We start from the raw sequence: 18,534 nt of genomic DNA, 5'->3' as shown, positions 1-18,534 counted from the left end.
CCTCTCCCACATATTCACACCCTCCATTTTCGAACGTAGCCACGCTCCCTCCCAGATACTCGCATACTTCCATAGACAGACCCTCAAACTGTCCCACATATACACCCTCCCACACATACAAGCCTCCGTCTTTCCCCACATAGCCACGCACTCTCCTCCCCCAGTACGCATCGGGTATCTTTTCCCTTCACCCACCCGTCCTTGCACTCTCCATCTCCCCACTAACACATCTGACCCCGTACAGACCTAGCACATACATACGCCTCCAAGAAGATAACCCCCCCCCCCTTCCCAAGACACACACGCCCCCACCCTGCACATATACCCACTCCCAAGCCATTTACAGCCGAATCCCACACACAAGCCGACACCCTTCTTTCTACGCTGGACCACTGCACTCCCTACGTTGATTCTCTCTTGAATTCCCTACTACTGAACTCCTTACCATTGGATCCCCGACCACTGAACTTACCATTGGATCCCCGACCATTGAACCCCCACTGAGTCTCTACCGCTGAACACCCTACTTTACACCACTGGGCCCTCTCCTTCTTGACACTAGTGGGCCCCGTACATCATCATACCACTAGACCCAGTACTTCCTCACAATAGTGGACCCCATACCTCATATATATATATATATATATATATATATATATATATATATATATATATATGTATATATATATATATATGTATATGTATATATAAGCGATGGTACGAAGCTAAAGTCGCACACTCTCACGTTTTGAACGTACCCCACATACTCTCATGTTATCTCAGTACCCCACATGCGCCATTATCTCCACGTTATTCCTTGGCACTGAATCCCACATACGCTCCACTCAATCCCACAATACGCTCCATTCTGTCCCACATACGCATCACTCTGTCCCACAGACTTCAAATTAACACTCCAGAACTCCCACCTCTCCTCACATAACCCCACTCGTGACCTCAGGGCTGTTTCTCATGCCCTCTGGGTAATGTGGAAAGACGATGGTTTCCTTCGCAGCAGCAAACTCTTCCATGGTGCCATGGCAAGACAGACGGACGTGTGTTGAGGGCCTGGTGAGGCTGGACGCTGTGATGACCATTGGTTATTAAGACCATTATTATGGTGCTGTACATACTCTCATGGTGTGTTACGTAGCGTCACATGATCGTTCTTATCTGTCCTCCCTCCACACACCCCCCTGCTCACCCAACACACACTCCATCCTCACCCCACACACACCCCATCCTCAACTTACACCCCCACACACCCTGACAGGTCGGTGTGGAGTGGAGCTAGTACGTGACGGGTGGTGACGTCATCCTTAGCCAAGCAAGATACCATCGTGGAACAACACCATCCTCCCTCCCTCCCTCCCTCCCTTCCTGCCTCTCTCCTTCCCTGTCTGCCTCTCTCACAGCCTCCCTCCCTCCCTTCCTGCCTCTCTCCTTCCCTGTCTGCCTCTCTCACAGCCTCCCTCCCTCCATGCCTGCATGCCTCTCTACCGCGTTGTGTGCCTCTGTCATTGCCTGCTTGCCTCCCTCCCTCCTTCCCTCCCTTTCGTCTTGCTTGCCAGTGCTCGAGGCACGCACTACAGCCGCTCTGAGCCGCTTTTTCTCGGCCTCTTGCTGGTCCGCGTTTCATTGTCCCGCCGGTTTTTTTTTTTTTTTTTTTTGTTAGCTGCTGTCAACCCTGTGTGTGTGTGTGTGTGTGTGTGTGCTTTCCAGCTCGTCTTGGTTCAGTTAGTTTTGATCGTCGTCTGTTAACTATAGTTAGAATCAGGTGATTACTCGGAAATGACTCGTCAAAATGACTGGATATTTTTTTTTTCAAGAATATAGAATGGCTGAAATGTTGACTTGTGCGAGAGTGAGAGCCTGACACAGCTTCTTTGAACACTTCCATTGTTTATGTGACATGATGATGTGTGTATTGCATGACGAAGCATGATGGGAATGGGGAGATGATTTTAAAGTGACTGACACTTTCATACCTCCCATGATGTTGATGTAGGGTGATCATGTAACACCTGTATGTTACACTGACATCTAGAGCACCGTGAAGGCTCGTTGCTCCGTATCTTATCTGGAAATAATGACAATGATAGTGAACTGATAACTATCTTTTTCTTCATGTACTCTTATGTAGTGTGGAGCTCTACATTCACACCCTCCTTTCACGAAGTTTGTGATCGTATTTTTCACTATTGAAACTCTATCTCCTCTCTCTCTCTCTCTCTCTCTCTCTCTCTCTCTCTCTCTCTCTCTCTCTCTCTCTCTCTCTCTCTCTCTCTCTCATTCATTCAGTTAACTTTTCTTTCGCCCCCCTATATTGTAATTTTTTTCTCTCTCGTTCCTTGTGTTTTTTTGAAGTACAGTTTAGAAATCCGCTTGTAAAAATTCTCTTTTCTTTATATATAGTTAACGTATTAATCAGTAGTATTCATTTATTCATTTCATTTTTGGTATTTAACGTATACCTGCGGTTCGCTTTGTGGCAGTATTGTGTGGGAACAGTTGATGAATATTTGTGAGGAAATGTTGATAGAGTGGAGAGAGCACTTGAGCGGTCTCTTAGGCCAAGGAGAAGACGATCCTTCACCTTGAGGGGAGGCAGGTGGGCCCACACCTTTGTTACTTCTTGTTTCCTCCTCCCCCTCATCAGTATGTCCGTCACTGCCACACACCCACCACATTCCTCCTGACTTGCATGGCTATTTCTACAAGTCTTTTGTTCTATAAGAACTATGATATAGTTGTGATATATGATATTCTTTATTCTAATGAAAAAAAAAAATTGTCTCGGGAGATGAACTCTTAAGCGCTAGCCCTGCCTCGTGGCAAAAAGCTCGTCGTACATACATACATACATACATATTGTCTTCCTTAATGATATTAACATCACGAAAATATGCTTAAACAGACAATCTGATTTCCTATAGCCTGGCAGGGCCTGTGTTAACACTCTCTCAGCAGAGCTCTAGTAGCCAGAGCATTGTGGGCACGTAACTGATGGCTTACAGTGAGGGTGTTGCCTGCCACCCATGATCCAGCACAACACAAGACTCACTCTTGTGTTCATTGTTCTATTTATGTCTTTTGGTGTGGTTTGTCATGGTGTAAGTGCACGGTAAGTGTGGTTTGTCATGGTGTAAGTGCACGGTAAGTGTGGTTTGTTGTGGTGTAAGTGTGGTTTGTCATGGTGTAAGTGCACGGTAAGTGTAGTTTGTCATGGTGTAAGTGCACGGTAAGTGTGGTTTGTTGTGGTGTAAGTGTGGTTTGTCATGGTGTAAGTGCACGGTAAGTGTGGTTTGTTGTGGTGTAAGTGCACGGTAAGTGTGGTTTGTTGTGGTGTAAGTGCACGGTAAGTGTGGTTTGTCGTGGTGTAAGTGCACGGTAAGTGTAGTTTGTCATGGTGTAAGTGCACGGTAAGTGTGGTTTGTTGTGGTGTAAGTGCACGGTAAGTGTGGTTTGTTGTGGTATAAGTGCACGGTAAGTGTGGTTTGTTGTGGTATAAGTGCACGGTAAGTGTGGTTTGTTGTGGTGTAAGTGCACTGTAAGACTGGTTGATGATGGGGTTTATTGTGAAGCGACACCGATGTATCTTGACAACATCACACCGCGTCATAGTTGGAACTTATTGTCTGCAGTAAGTCTTTCCGTTGGTTTTGACAATACTAGTAGCCTCCCTGCGGAATATTTTTCTTTTGTAGTCAACCTTCGTCAGCGTGTCTTCCGAAGGTGAACATCAGCAGACATGTATGAAAGATGATTTTGACATTGTTTAGGATTTACAGAATATGGTCATTGGTTACCCATCTTGCCAGTCGTGTTATAAACAGTCTGACAAACCAGTGCTGTGCTGCTACGAATACTAAGTACAATGTGGTACCGTCAATTTTGATTCTTCGCAGCCGAAGATGCAGAGGGAAGAGGAGAGGGTTATGGCGAACTGATTGAACGTCAGGAAGTTACCTCAGAAGCCATTGGAATGGTTGACTCCCTTCATATGGTGGAAGGCCATGGGTGGGTGTGTGGTCATGGCCACTGTAGTACTGAGGTGGGGGAAGGGGCGGGCTTGGTAGGGCGGGGATGGTAGGGATGTGTGTGATGCGGGTTAGAAATGTACTGTTGCAACCCTCGAGTTCTCTAGCCCTATTAGTATGTGTATCCCTCGAGGGCAACGGTTCAACTTTTGGTGGTGTGATGACCTGTACTCTGACCTGACTTAACGGTCTGGTCAGAAGCTAGGCCATCATTCGCAAGGGTCACACCGTCTTACTCAAGGGTCACATCGTCTTACTCAAGGGTCACATCGTCTTATTCAAGGGTCACATCGTCTTATTCAAGGGTCACATCGTCTTACTCAAGGGTCACATCGTCTTACTCAAGGTGAACATCGTCTTATTCAAGGGTCACACCGTCGTGCTCAAGGGTCACACCGTCGTGTTTGAATGTCGTGTTGAAAGGTTCAGGGACTGTAAGATTTCTTTGGTTCAGTCGCCGCCATGCTCGAGCAGTAGCCCAGGTGTAATCCTCACCTGGCATGAGCCACCGTAATAACATAACGCGGGTTGGGCCGCTTAATTATTCGTAGACTCTTCGACATTGACCTGATCGACAGTGGCAGGCTTGGGCAGTATTGGGAGGACAGGGACGGTCACCTGTCCACCTAATTTCGTATGATTTAGAACTCAACATGCATCTTGCCTGGTGCCTCCCACAGTCTGCATAACAAGGGGGTCGTCCTGGAGGTTGGCGTCTCACGAGGACCTGTCCCTCAAGCTGTGGTCAGCACTCGCCTGCTGGGGAGGTGTGCTGCCTGAAGCAGGTCTTCCCTCAATTTCTCATAGTGATTTATGAGTCATTAAAAACGTGTGCATGGGATAGAGTGAATTGGAACGATGTGATTTCCAGGGATCGACGTGTTATCAGTGGACTGTACCAGGGTATGTGAAGCGTCCAGGGTACACCATGGAAAAGTTTATGTGGCATGATTGTGGAGAGGGTTCTGTGGTTTTGATGCATTACGCATGACAACTAGAGAGTGGATATGAGCAAATGAGATATTTTTTCTATTCTTAGCTTTATTTCGCTAAAGCAAGAATCGGTGATTAAGTATGAAAAGAAAAAGAAATTGGTCATTATTATTATACAAACACATGGCTCTTTTTTTTTGAGGTTCCTGCATGTTTGCGGTTGCACTCCAAGCAGGAGCAGGAAGATGATGGACTCATGTAGAGCAAGAAGATCCTCGATGAACTTGTGTTCTCTATCGTCCATTGACGATGATGCAGCCTTGGTCAAGGAGACTTTGCTCGCGCATGTTATTGATTGAGCACCTTTTAGAGTTTTGGAGATAATGACCGATACATCACAGGAGTGAATATCAAGATTTATTCATCGTATGTTTTCAGCATTCCTGGTGGAGCTTTTTTCTGGAACGGATTTCTGGTGCTGTAAGTTTCATTGTGCCTCACGGAGTGTAATTGTAAGGTAATGACTTTCTTTATGAAGCTTATATTGTGTTTCATACCACGTATGAAATTGTCTGTTTGCCAGGCCTTTGTTCAGCCTCTATTGTACCGTCATTTTGCGACTGGATATATTTAGATGAGAGATAGTAATATAGGTAATATGTATATGTAGGAATGCCTCGTATTGCCTGCAGCATTGAACGTCTGAAGCGGGTTATCTCCTTGTGTCTCTGGGAGGTCATTATTGACGGGTTGAAGAAGATTACGGTGCATTGAGCTTGGGCGGGAGATGACGGCCAGTTGACGGGGCCGGAGTCCGGGATATGCCTGGCGGTGAGGTAGTGTGTGGGATAGGGCTGGATATGGCTCTCTGTCATGATGGGAAGCCGCCCACCAGGCCACGTGCGTCCGGCGTCCCTCAAGACGAGGACGACATGACTGCCGCCGCCGCTGATCCACCTCACCTTGCGCCCCACTAGGTCGAACCTCAGACTGTACCTTTGTTTCAGGATTTTAAAGTAATCCTCAGCTTTGTCTCAAGGTATATGTAAAGTTTGTATCTTCTAAACTGGTGATTTAAAAGGCTTTAGACATTAGATGTAGCTAGGTTTCCCAGTCACGACCATTCTTAGAAATTAAGATTTTCTCTGAAGGTTTGGCTGGTGGCGGTGTCGTGGGTGTCGCAACTGGCTGAGCCACAACTCACCTTGCTTGTTGCAACAGATGGTCACAACACTGCAGCTAACCGTGCACCTGGGGAGCACTTCCCGCTCGAGACCTCAGCTCACCGTGCTTGTGTGTGCCTAGCGGGAGTTGGGGTTATCAACCTTAAAAGAAGTGTAACGTATTAAGCCGAGGCTCTTACCTTACACTTCAGATATATCCAGGCCTTTATAAGGCTCATAGGGTCAGAGGTCTTACTACTCTTGACCTGTGTAAGGCTCTTGGGGTCAGGAGTCATATATAGCACTCCTGACCTTTGTGAAGTTCTTGGGGTCAGGGGTCATATCTACTACCAACCTTTTTGAGGCTTTTAAGGTCAGAGGTCATACATAGTACTTAGACTTTTGTGAAGATAGTGAGGTTGGGGGGAGGAGTTTAGTGGTGTGGAAACCCATTTGAGTGACTTGTTTCACCTCGAGAAGTCCTGCTGGACCACGTAGTTTGTAAACCTCAGCAGATTGGTTGGTTAGTATGGTATGGTCAGCGGCTGAGTGATATGTGTGTGTGTAGCTGACCTCAGCACCTGGACCACACGAGAGTTGGATACTTTAAACAGTGGATAACTGAGCTCGTGTGCGCTTTAAATTAACTTTTAGTACTGATATATACCTCACATCAGTGATCAGTAATTCCTACAGTAATTTAGTTGTTTACAAAATATTCCGAAAGTTGCATTTTACGATGTGTTGATCTACCATTTTGAATAGTTTCCCTGAGTCATGTGGAAGTTTGTTTAGTTTCCAGTAATGGTTTTTGGGAAGTTAAAAACGAATACTGAGGTATTAAGTACTGCTGCCGTCTGAGGTACTTTGATGTATGGGATTTCCTTCATAGCACTGCACAGGAAACGTTTGTCTGTGTTTTATACTTAGAATGATAAAGATATAAAACTGAATATTACTTTGTAACGAGTTAAGGTACACAAGTGTGCCCGGGGCTCTCCATGAGTAAAGGTACACAAGCGTGCCCGGGGCTCTCCATGAGTAAAGGTACACAAGCGTGCCCGGGGCTCTCCATGAGTAAGGTACACAAGCGTGCCCGGGGCTCTCCATGAGTAAGGTACACAAGCGTGCCCGGGGCTCTCCATGAGTAAAGGTACACAAGCGTGCTCGGGGCTCTCCATGAGTAAGGTACACAAGCGTGCCCGGGGCTCTCCATGAGTAAGGTACACAAGCGTGCCCGGGGCTCTCCATCTGCCTTCCATGAGATTTGGTGATGAATGATCTTTCCTGGTCATCCAGGGCCGTGTAAGGGGGCGGTTTTTTAGCGCATTTTTTTATGTGATAATTTCTGAATATATGAACACAGTTGACTTAGTTATAGTTAGGAAATATAGTAGTGAAATGTTTACAAATCTTTACGTAGTGTACATGTATAAAGGAATTGCCTTCTGTGAAGCTGTGATGTTCTGGAAGACAGTTGTGTTGGTGTTGAGGTGGGCAGTTTGGCTTGGTAACTTCCAGACAGGTTTACTGCAGACTTAGGAAGCGGAACTCAGGTAGTCTTGCTCAGAGCAACATGAGCCGCATGACGCATAAGCTTTCATAACGTAGTCGCTTGTAATGTGTTCGGTTACTGTATGATTCAGCTCTCCTAGTAGCACGGTACACGGTGCAGCCTTCCTGTCTTAGTAACACGGTACTTAGTTTTCCCTATTTGGTCAACAGGGAATTCTTCAAAACTAATAATTGTGTTGTGAGTGGCTCAGCAGTGCTTGCTTACAGGCTCATCAGGTTTCTGTCACATGCTGTACAGGAAGGAATCTTTCAGAATTCGACACCTTTTTGAAAGTCACCAGTGTTTGATCAGAGAGGAATCGTGGTGTCTGTCATCATGTTATCAGAATGTTATCATGTCAGTATAGTATTGTTATCTTGAACAGAATAATGCTCAGTAAACAAAAGATTATCCATATAACCGCTGAGCTTATATCCAAACTTTTTATTTGATCGCCGTCAGAGACCTACCATGAGTTCCCAGCTTTAAGTAGACAATCTCAGCAGGAAGGGGGGGGGTGCTTTCTCTTACGTCCTCAGCACACGTCAGTGTTAGCTTTGTGAATCTGTGCGGAGACACCTGCCATGACCTACATAGTATGTGATACCGATGTACCAGACCTTCCCGTATCAGCTCCAACACTCCGTGCACAGCGCGCGCCACCTTCTGTATGTATCTTTCATTATCACAGACATAGCCTCCCCTAATCTCAATACTTGTACTAAGACCGTATGTTTGCTTCCCTCAGTGCCCTTAAGCCTTCGCTGAGCCCCTTAAAGTAAGTTTACATTGATCTTTATATGAAAGGAAAATCTTATATTGAACAGTGTTTATCAGTAGTATGGCTGCTCACCTAAGCAATGCATCTCCACTTTGTAACTAGCACATCCGTCTTAGTTCAGCTTACATAGGGACGCCTTACCTTAACCTCCTTACCCATGAGGATACTTTACTATAGCTTCAAACAAACCTGACGACTTGAGGGAACCCTTACTGTGTAACACGACGGTACAAACCGTAGGTTTGATGGCCTGGCGTTTTGACCTGGTCCGTGCAGCTCAGCTCAAAGGCTAGTCTGTCGTATTTAGAGGCCTCACCGTCATAGCCAGGAGGTTAATGTTGCTTGAATTGCCACAAGATTAGAATAGCGTTTAATGTTCTACGTTTCTCTGGGAAACTTGATATAAAGAATATATGTTTGTTGTTAGTGGCGGAAGATAATTTAGTGTTTGGTGATTTTATTGATAGGAACCTGAACGTTTGGTGTCACTGGTAGGAAGTGGGTTAGTTCTACAATGTCTTAGAATGTTGGGAAAATTTACTCGATGAGTAAAGCAGGATCGTTAATAAGTCTCTGATTAGTCCATCATATCTCGAATTTGTCATTCATTGGTTAATGATCATCATCGTTTGGTAATGATTAGTTGATGTTTCTGGTAATTTCAGCGTTGCCTGTCGTGCCTGCTGCTTGTGGGTAATGATGTAGATGACGTTATCATCATTACTTATTATTCTTGGAGTTGATTACTTGATATTGTTGATGACCCACCCGTCTCTGTATATCAGAGTGGAATCAATAGTCTTTCGTTTTCTTAATTCTCTTGTCTTCATGTCCGTCCACCCAGTCCTTTCCGTCCAGCTTGTTGTTGCTTCTCTTTGTTCTTCAGGTATTATTCCGACAGTTGTTTTCGTGAACTGTCTGTGTGTTTGTCCTAATCATTTAAACCTGGACACGTGGCACGACATCTGCCGCTTCTTCCCGTAGCTTTTGTGTGGAGACCAGCCACCCGAGGATTGGCTGATATGGTACCTTTCCAGCTTCAAGAATCGGGTCCATAAACATCTAAGTAACTCCGGTTAATCCCCTTGTATTTTGCTCCTCATAACTTTCGTCATATTGTCTGCCAAGTAATATAGCCTCGATTATGGCATGTCTTTACCCCTGATGTGTCCGCTGCTGGTTGAAATATAAGTTAGAAGGGTGACCATCGTTTGTCGTGTTGGTGTTGAAGGATATATTGCTGACATACGTCGCTTGGTTCTCCATCCTGACTCAAGATTTGCCGTTACGTCATCACTCGGTTGTATCCCAGCGCTACGCTCACCGTGTATTATGTAAACCCCAGGACGTGCACACGGGTTCTTCTTCGCCAGACCTGAGGTGACAACATGGAGTAGTACTGTCGGCTGCAGCATTCAGTATGCGCCACACAGGTGGTTCTCCACCATTTAGGGTCAATGGGCCAATTGCTCTAAAAGGTCCATCGTCTCCCAGGACGAGCTTCGACGGGGGCAGCGTGGCGACCGGGTTAAACAAACTGAGCGGCAAGTGATTCTGGTCCTTCAGATGTCTGCCCGTAGAGGCGGTGACCGAGTTATAACAAACAAGGTGGCAAGTGGTTCTGGTTCTTATGATTCCCGTCTGAAGGGATGGTTTTCCTGATGGTCGTCGTCAAGGACAGGATCAGGGTGACGTGATAGATACACGAGAAGTTGCGAGCAGCCAGGCAGATGGTGGTGCTGAGGGAGGGTGGTGTTGGAGATGGTTTTGGAATTGTGGTGATGGTGGTGGTCAGCACATGGCTACGTGGGATTATGTTACTGAAGGAATCTGTAGGGGAGGGACTTATTTGTGACTAAAGGCTAGGGTATGCTGCTTGGCATGTATGGTGCTGGTGGGTAGGGTATGCTGCCTGCCTCGTCTTGTGCTCGTAAGGAAGAGTATGCTGAATGGTCCATCTGGTCCTGATAGTAGGGGGTGAGGGGGATGAAGGGTTTTATGACCAAGGCATTAAGTTATTGTTGTGTGTGTGTGTGGGAAGTACAATAATCGTCACAATCAATGTAGACACAGGCCCATAGCTTGCTAATCCTTGAATCTCAAGTGATGATTACACGAAAAATCAAAACCTCACGAATTGCTGGAAAGTTCACGAGATATGATAACATTTTGATACGTTCCATTAAGCATTCACGGGTCGCCAGGGGTCGTATTGGTTCTTATCCTGGTTGCGGCAGTCGGTCCAAAGTCTACCCAGCTGTTCATCCAAATCTGTGAGTTGATCGATGATTTAGGTACCTGGCTTAGGCTAGGATATATATATATATATATATATATATATATATATATATATATCGTTAATGAGATGGCCACGATTAGGGTATGCAGGTGCCCGTACCGTCTCGGTTAACATGAAAAAGAAGCAGGTTTCTAGACACTGAGGGAAGGGGTCCCTATCTTTCATTAAGATGGTCGACAGTCAGTACAGACGGAGGGAAAGGATCCATATCTAGATTACTTATGTCGTCAGACGACCGTAATAAGGAAGAGCTAAGAGGGGCGTATATGCAGTGTGAGGAGGGGCGGCTGTTACTGTGTTATATAAGGAAGCAGCAGCAATGGTGGTGGTGGTGGTAACAAGAGTGACGTCAGGCCAGGCCAGGGTGGTGGCCAAGTCCAGCGGGGCGGCAGTGAGAGGTAGACCCCCGGCCGCGCACCACACCATCACCACCACCTACCACACTCAGCCCCCATGTCTCTACGGTAGTCACTCAGGCGAAAGAAAGTTCTTCCTAGGACGCAGACCCGATTGTTGTAATGCGTGTGATCATTGTAACTGGTGATGAGTGTGGTCAAATATGAAACGTGTTGAGATATTTACGTGTTTAGAAAATACGAGTGTGAGAAGTGTATACATTGTGTCGAGATGGTGATTTTTGCCGTATATTTACAAACGTTGGGAAATAGACGTATAAATGGCCAGTTTGTGTTCCGGAGGAATGATGAAATCTTTTTTTTACTGTACTGTAGAACATATAAAAAACAATAATGCAGAGTAGACAGAACTGTAGTGTTGTGGAACACGAAAAACTGGTAAATGTCTACTTTAACTCGGGTACTTCTTACGACCCCAGCCAGCCAGTGTGTGTCTGCTCCTGTTGGGTTCCTGGTGTGTTGTGGCCTGAGTCAGTGGCCTCCGTGTGATAGCCTGGCTTCCCTCTGTACTGATGCTTATCCCCCCTTGCCCCTGCCGGAGCTGATAAGGGGATCATTTTTCGTGATAAGGAACCGTCGCTTCTTGACGGCTGACAGCTGTCAGACAGAAAGCCATGGGCACACGCGGAGTGGCGGGAATGTTTGACAAGTGCGATTTAGGAAGTGCATTCGAGAAAGTCGTGCTGTTTCAGAGGTTTGTGTGTGTCCGGTGCTCAGAATGGGGTCATATGAACCACATGATTAAGATTTGTTTCACTTGAATTGTCACCACGAATATACTCGTCCTGTTATCATGATCTACGTATCTCCGTATCTTCTGTCAATTCTACCGGGGCGTCAACTTGCTCACTGTAGTCATGAAATGTTCCTTGTCCACTTACTGTTTTCATTACCGTGACGACGTCATCTGTTATTGATATGATACATCTGTAAGTTTACTTACCAAGAACACGTTTTGCCTTAAGGCACACTACGTGCTTTGTCTACCATTTGGATCACGTTTTTTATTGATAGTCTATCAAGTGTTCGTTTACTCCCCATATACGTGAGCAGCTGCAGCTGCCATCATATCTCTGCCACCAGTTACAAATCATGACCTACCAAGACTATACCAACACAACAGCCATTTTCAAGTGACCATCCCTTGAGTCGGAGCCTTATGGTCCTGTCAGGTCAATTGGAGAAGCTTCATGTTGCACAGTTGCCCCAGTAGACGACCCTCACTTGGCCTCATGCGACCCTCACTTATCCTCATGCTTCTGTTGACACGTTCATGAGGGTACGCAGGCGTGGTGGCGGTGGTGTTGGTTTGGGTAGTTGGAGAGTGATGGTGGTACGTGGGTAGGGTAGTGGGGCGAGGGAGGGAGGGAGGTTCCTCTAGTTCCTGTGGGCCAAGAGGGAGAGACGGTCGGACAAAGACCGGCAGCGGCCTCTTCTCCCTCACCTTTTGTTCGTCCAGCGGTCAGCTGATTGTTCCAAGTTCCCCGGTTGTTCCAGTGTTATGTACAGTGGTCCATAGTTCTCGTCCTATGCGTCCCTCCTGAGTGAACAAGTGTTCCTCGTCACACAGGTTGTTCCTTTATTGTTATTATCAGTTGTTCATAGTTCTGAAGTCATACGTACCGTACAGACGGTCTGTGTTTTATTCTGAACAGTCTTCGAGTTTTGGAAGGAATATGGTAGTTGTTATATGGGTCTTGGTAGATTACTTCTAGCAAGGTCATTATAGATAGAGTGCTTTTGATTTGTGGATCACGATAGATAGAGTGGATAAGGTCATTGCTCTTAGTAGATTGTTTTTATGGTGATAGTATATTGTTGTTATGGTCTTGATGATTATAGAGTTGATAGGAAGAAATGGTAGAAATAGTATGTATCCGTTAGGGTCATGGCAACAAGTGTTGTGTTATTTGGGCCATTGTAGTTATTCTGGTGTTGTTTAGGTTAAGGTAAATATTCTGGTATTGTTTGGTTCATGGTATTAAGCTAATGTTATTAGAACTCAGTTGTTTAGTCTGGTGTAGATAGAATCATGATAGTTTTTTACTTTTTCGAGAGTATTTTCTTTATCGTAATTTTGTGTCAGACTGTGTGGTGTTGGTAGGGCAATGGTAGTTAACCTCAATTGATAAGGTCACGATGGTTCACTTAGAACTGATGGTATACTGTGTGATGTGTTAGCTGTTCGTTGGAGGGTGGCCGTTAGTGGCTAACTTGCTTGTTATAAATGCTCATTTTTTTTTTGTTTGTCAAAAATCGCCTCAATAACAATAACTTGAAATTAGTGAATTTAAGAACTGTATGTGTGCGTAAGAATACACAAACAAGACGAAACAGTGTAGGTGAAGGGCATCTGGCATGGGTTACGTAAATGTTAGTTACAGTGGAGAATGGCAACTATTCGTAATGAGACTGCACTTGTTAGATTGTGTCATTCTTATATTTTTCTGTAATGAAACCCTGGTGTTAGTGAGTCGTCCTAGCTCAGTGATCTGTTCATGTACAAGTGTTGGAGTCCGGTTTTGCTTGTTAAAGAACTGTGTGATTCAGGTGTGTATTTGGTTGACCTGTGGTTGATGGATTAGTGTGTGTTGGCGATGTAGTTCTTACTCGTACGGTACACTTTTAGGATGGGTTATGGTGAGATTGTACTTTTGGATGGAAGAGATAGAAAGATACCTTTAAGTATGATGTGGGATGGATGGAGGCTGGATGGCGGTTGACGTTAAAGCCTTTAATGTTATGTGGGTTGTTTGAGGTGAGAAACAAGATTGAATAATAAAGGAATGTGTAGTATATAGTGCTGGTTGATTACTATAGGAATGTATGTTATATAGTGCTGATTAGATATTGATGGAACGTATACTATATAATGCTGAGTGAATGCTAAGGGAGTGTGTAGTATACAGTGCTGATTGACCCTGGGGGTGAAAGAGTTGGGTTGAAACCTGAATTACTGTGTTAGTCCTGTGGAAAACGTAGCTGCCAGTATTGTGCTGGCGATGGCGTAAGATGGGAGTCATAGGGAGTGTGGGGTAAGTTGTTTCCGAGGGGACGGGCCTGAAACCTTGAGTATAGTGAAAGTTGAGTCTGGGGTGTTAGGGGCTCCCTAGGGACGATCAGGGCTACGGTCAGGTCTGGTGGATGAGGACTTGTTGAGCCTGCTGGGGGGAGGTGAACAGTGCTCCCCCACTACCCATGCTGATCATCCTGTTACCTACTGACTGAGCGACCCTTCTGGAGGTGAACAGTGCTCCCCCACTACCCATGCTGATCATCCTGTTACCTACTGACTGAGCGACCCTCCTGGCTGTGTGCTGTACTCGTAGTCCTTTTATTGAAGGATTTCGTGGGACTCCTGGGTCAGGTCTTGATCATGATTTATATGTTGAGAAGACCCAGTTTAGCATTGTTATATATACGGAGACTGTTATGATGGGTCACTGTAAAAGTCTTTATATATATATATATATATATATATATATATATATATATATATATATATATATATATATATATATATATATATATATGATGGCCTGAAGGTTGATGCTCAGTACCGCGAGTTCGGTTTGCTCATGAGATGGACAGCACGTGTGGCAGGCTTCGCACGTTTGATGTTGTGAGACTTGTAGCTTGTGTTTTCAGATGCAGCCCTGCTCTCTCTCTGGAGTGATCGTCGGACCCTTATCCTGCTGCTCGTAACTGAGACGCCCTTATTACCAGAGGCGCGCGTCGGGTTCCCGATGTTGTCACTGCAGTTATGTAAGACCCTCTGTGTCTGAACTGTTCATATGGACCGGAGTTATGTTGTCTTGTTTCTTCACTTGCATTCATCAACGTTGGTAGGACTACCTACCTCTCCAGATCTGATCATAGCCAGGGTTTCCTTGTTTGGTTTTTGGTTTTATTTCATTCGTATGGAAACCGGTCAACTAAATTTTGGTAAAATTGCCTTTGCGTTTTGTTGACTGACTTGGAATAGTTATGATGATGAGTTGTCTTGGGAAACCATCATCGCCAGTGATGGTGACTTGGTCATGCTGTCCTCCCCACGTGAGGTTCAAGGGGTGTAACCCCCAGTCTGTGCCCCACAGGAGTCTGTGAAATCAGTCACTCAAGACAAAGTTTTGGGTAAACGAGTTGAACGAGAATATCTTCAGTTAAACTCAGATTGATGTACACAGAGCTGTATTATTTAATATGGACGTTTATGAAAACACACACACACACACACACACACACACACACACTGCGGGAAACCAGCAACTAACCACCAGTAACGACGACAATTAGGATTTTGGTTTACCACAGGTTGTGGGATTCGACACTTGTATCATTACTGGAAAGAAACTATCTTGGTTTATTTACATCTTCCTATACTTACTATATATCTCAGGCCGTGAGCACTGCTTGGGAAAGCTGGAAGGAAGACGATATTTGATAAAAGATAAAAACGAGTTGTGTTGCAGGAACGTTCAGGGCGAGATGTGGGGATTATGTTGCTTCCAGTAGAGACCGTGAAGAAGAAAAGGTCGAGATTAACGTGGCTCACGTAACGGCAGTGGAAATGCGCTGCGCAGATTAGATTTTGTTTGCTTCTCCGGTGACCGTGAAGGCGGCGCCCTGCGCAGGCCAACACTGCGCAAGCCAAGCTGACTGCAACTGGTTGCCCGGCTTGCCGCCTCCGTTACCATGACGACGTCCTCCTTACGTCTTTCCTGATACCATTGTCTGACCCCACTCATGAACACGCCCTGAGGACCATAGTAGTCACTAGTTACTCATCACTCACGATGCTTGCGGCTCCTACATTCTTTAGATTTGTATATTCAAGGCCCATGAGGCCTAAATTCCTATTCTCAGGGCCCACGTTGTCCTCTAGCTTCGTATTCTCAAGGTCCACGTTGTCCTCACGATTCATATCTTCAGGGCTTACGATGTCCTCTAGGTTCGTATTCTCAGGGCCCACTGTTTCCCCTGGATTCGTATTCTCAGGGCCCACTGTTTCCCCTGGATTCGTATTCTCAGGGCCCACTGTTTCCCCTGGATTCGTATTCTCAGGGCCCACTGTTTCCCCTGGATTCGTATTCTTAGGGCCCGCATACTTACATTTCTCGAGACGGCAGAAGCCGTATCATCCTCAGGGATTACGATGATAACTTTGGTCTCACTGCATTCTGATCAACATGATGGCTTACTCGCTGTATATTTGTTCTTGGCCTCCCGGTACTGACACTTGACTTCGGACGTGGTAGGGTTTCTCCTGCACCTTCCTCTTAGTTGTTACCCCGTCGGTGGTGTCCGTCAGAGGACCCTTCTAGCCGGCTTAGCAAGGTATGGGCGATGGTTCCCGTAGTACCGTTGGCAACCCCACCTGTCACCTTTTTGATTGTCTTTATCATAGATGTTTGGGCAGAACAAGTGGTCTATGATCTCTTCGTAAAGAGGGTCATGACACACAGCAGTACCAACGAGGCGTTACGTCGGCACCAAACATGCGTCTGCGAGTGTCGCAAGAGCGGAGCCATCATCATATGAGTCTGTCCCAACTTTCCAGGCTGTGAAGAAGGTAATGTCGAAGCCTGTTAGAACTTTAAACATCGGCTGAGGACAAATATGATATGCATTTTTGAGGGCAGACGTGTGGCGACAGTTCTTACCCGTTCTGATTGTTGCCTTGATGTTCACACGTTATTATCTTCACGAAGTCTTTTACGGCTAGAAGAGAAGGATGGTAGTGAGGTACTGCATGATATCATTGTCCGAGCTGTTTCAGAAACGATTGTGGTATGAAGCCTTAAGATCGAACCTCACCTCCTCGGGTCCAAACATGATGGTTTTGTTTCGTTGGAGAGAACTTAACTTCAGTTTAGAGTTTGATTTTTTTTTTTTCATACTGAGTGATCTGTTCAGCAAGATGCGGAAAAACTTATCTTGATTTATTTTTTCAAGGGGCGGTCAATAACCAGTGCTTAAAATGTTTGTTCGCATCTCTCATAGGATCCAAAACCATAATTTTCGCAGATGGAAGCCATAGAGTTGCTTCGTGTATATTGAAACAGGGTTACATGAGTTGAAATCGTCCAGCGGTTAAATGAACCAAGGTATCATTCACGTTGAATGATTCTGAACCGTGAGAACATCTGAAATCTTGGTATCTTCGAACTGTGTCTCATGTGGAAAACAAGATTAGTGTGATGGTCAGTGGAAGATAACAGATACGGTGTACTGCTATCTTTAACATCCCTGGCCTGTGTGTTAAACAGTAGGATCAAGGCTGAATGTTATGTTGTTAATGGAACACAGTAACATTTCCAGCGTTGATATAATATTATGTCTTGTAAAACTCAAACCATAGTATATAAGGCGCAGTACAGTAGTCGTCCTTAAATACGACAGATTTCATTGTTAATCGTAACACTGACACTTTACCATCGTCCTCATCTTCACTACTCAGGTCGCCGTCGTCACACGACTTACTGATTTAGTGCCAGAATGACAACGACTTGACCTTCATGATAGGCCGAGCGAGTGGCACAGGTCCAGTTGAACAAGAACAACGTGTTTTAATGATGCACCCAAGTCTTCATTACTTGTAATTCCTCTGTTTATTTTGAACCTTTATTTGGCAAAGCTATTGAGTGACCTATTATCATTATTATTATTATTATTATTATTATTATTATTATTATCATTATTATTATTATTATTATCATTATTATTATTATTATTATTATTATTATTATTATTATTATTATTATCATTATTATTGCATTGCACGTTAAACTTTATAGCTGGGTATTGCACAGTAAGCCTGGTTTTGATATTTGCCACTAGAGCAGCGAATTTATCGTGAATTCAGGATGGATGGTGGAACATAGGAGGATACAGTGTGCACAAAGGATCAGGAACCGGCCTTCATTGAATGTGTTACAAGTTACGTAATGAAAAATGGTACCGCTGTAAGTAGCTGACGCGCGAAGATCCGAGTTATTTGTTAGTGAAATATATAAGTTTAGTGAATACTAGGAAATGGTCACAAAAAAGTATACGTAGATTTACGAACAAAACAATGTCCATATGCTGTTCCTTTGTATTGATTCATTCACGGAAAATGTTCGTGATAACTTAATCAACTATATATATATATATATATATATATATATATATATATATATATATATATATATATATATATCATTTACATAATCACCGTCTCCCGCATTAGCGAGGCAGCGCAAGGAAACAGACGAAAGAATGGCCCAACCCACCCACGTACACATGTATATACATAAACGCTCACACACGCACATTTACATACCTATACATTTCAACGTATACCTA

At 44.8% G+C, this 18,534-nt stretch overlaps 1 protein-coding gene across 6 annotated transcripts in view; it reads left to right on the top strand.

Annotated features, from left to right (window-relative positions):
• Positions 1-18,534, top strand: part of LOC139763032 (uncharacterized) — an 86,482-nt gene that overhangs the window by 36,807 nt on the left and 31,141 nt on the right. The window contains exon 1 of one of the 6 annotated variants that reach the window (XM_071688565.1): positions 11,076-11,235. The exons of 3 other annotated variants lie outside the window; for them this stretch is intronic. In XM_071688565.1, the coding sequence (XP_071544666.1) occupies positions 11,091-11,235 (145 nt within the window). In that variant the 5' untranslated portion in view covers positions 11,076-11,090. Of the gene's footprint in view, positions 1-11,075; positions 11,236-18,534 lie in introns of those variants that run through there. 2 more of the 6 variants (XM_071688567.1, XM_071688566.1) reach the window with 2 other exon arrangements.

The sequence above is a fragment of the Panulirus ornatus genome, chromosome 46 (genome assembly GCF_036320965.1).
Source record: "Panulirus ornatus isolate Po-2019 chromosome 46, ASM3632096v1, whole genome shotgun sequence".
Classification (NCBI taxonomy): domain Eukaryota; kingdom Metazoa; phylum Arthropoda; class Malacostraca; order Decapoda; family Palinuridae; genus Panulirus; species Panulirus ornatus.
Note: the sequence above shows the minus strand (reverse complement) of the source record. Positions and strands in the feature narration are given on the sequence as shown.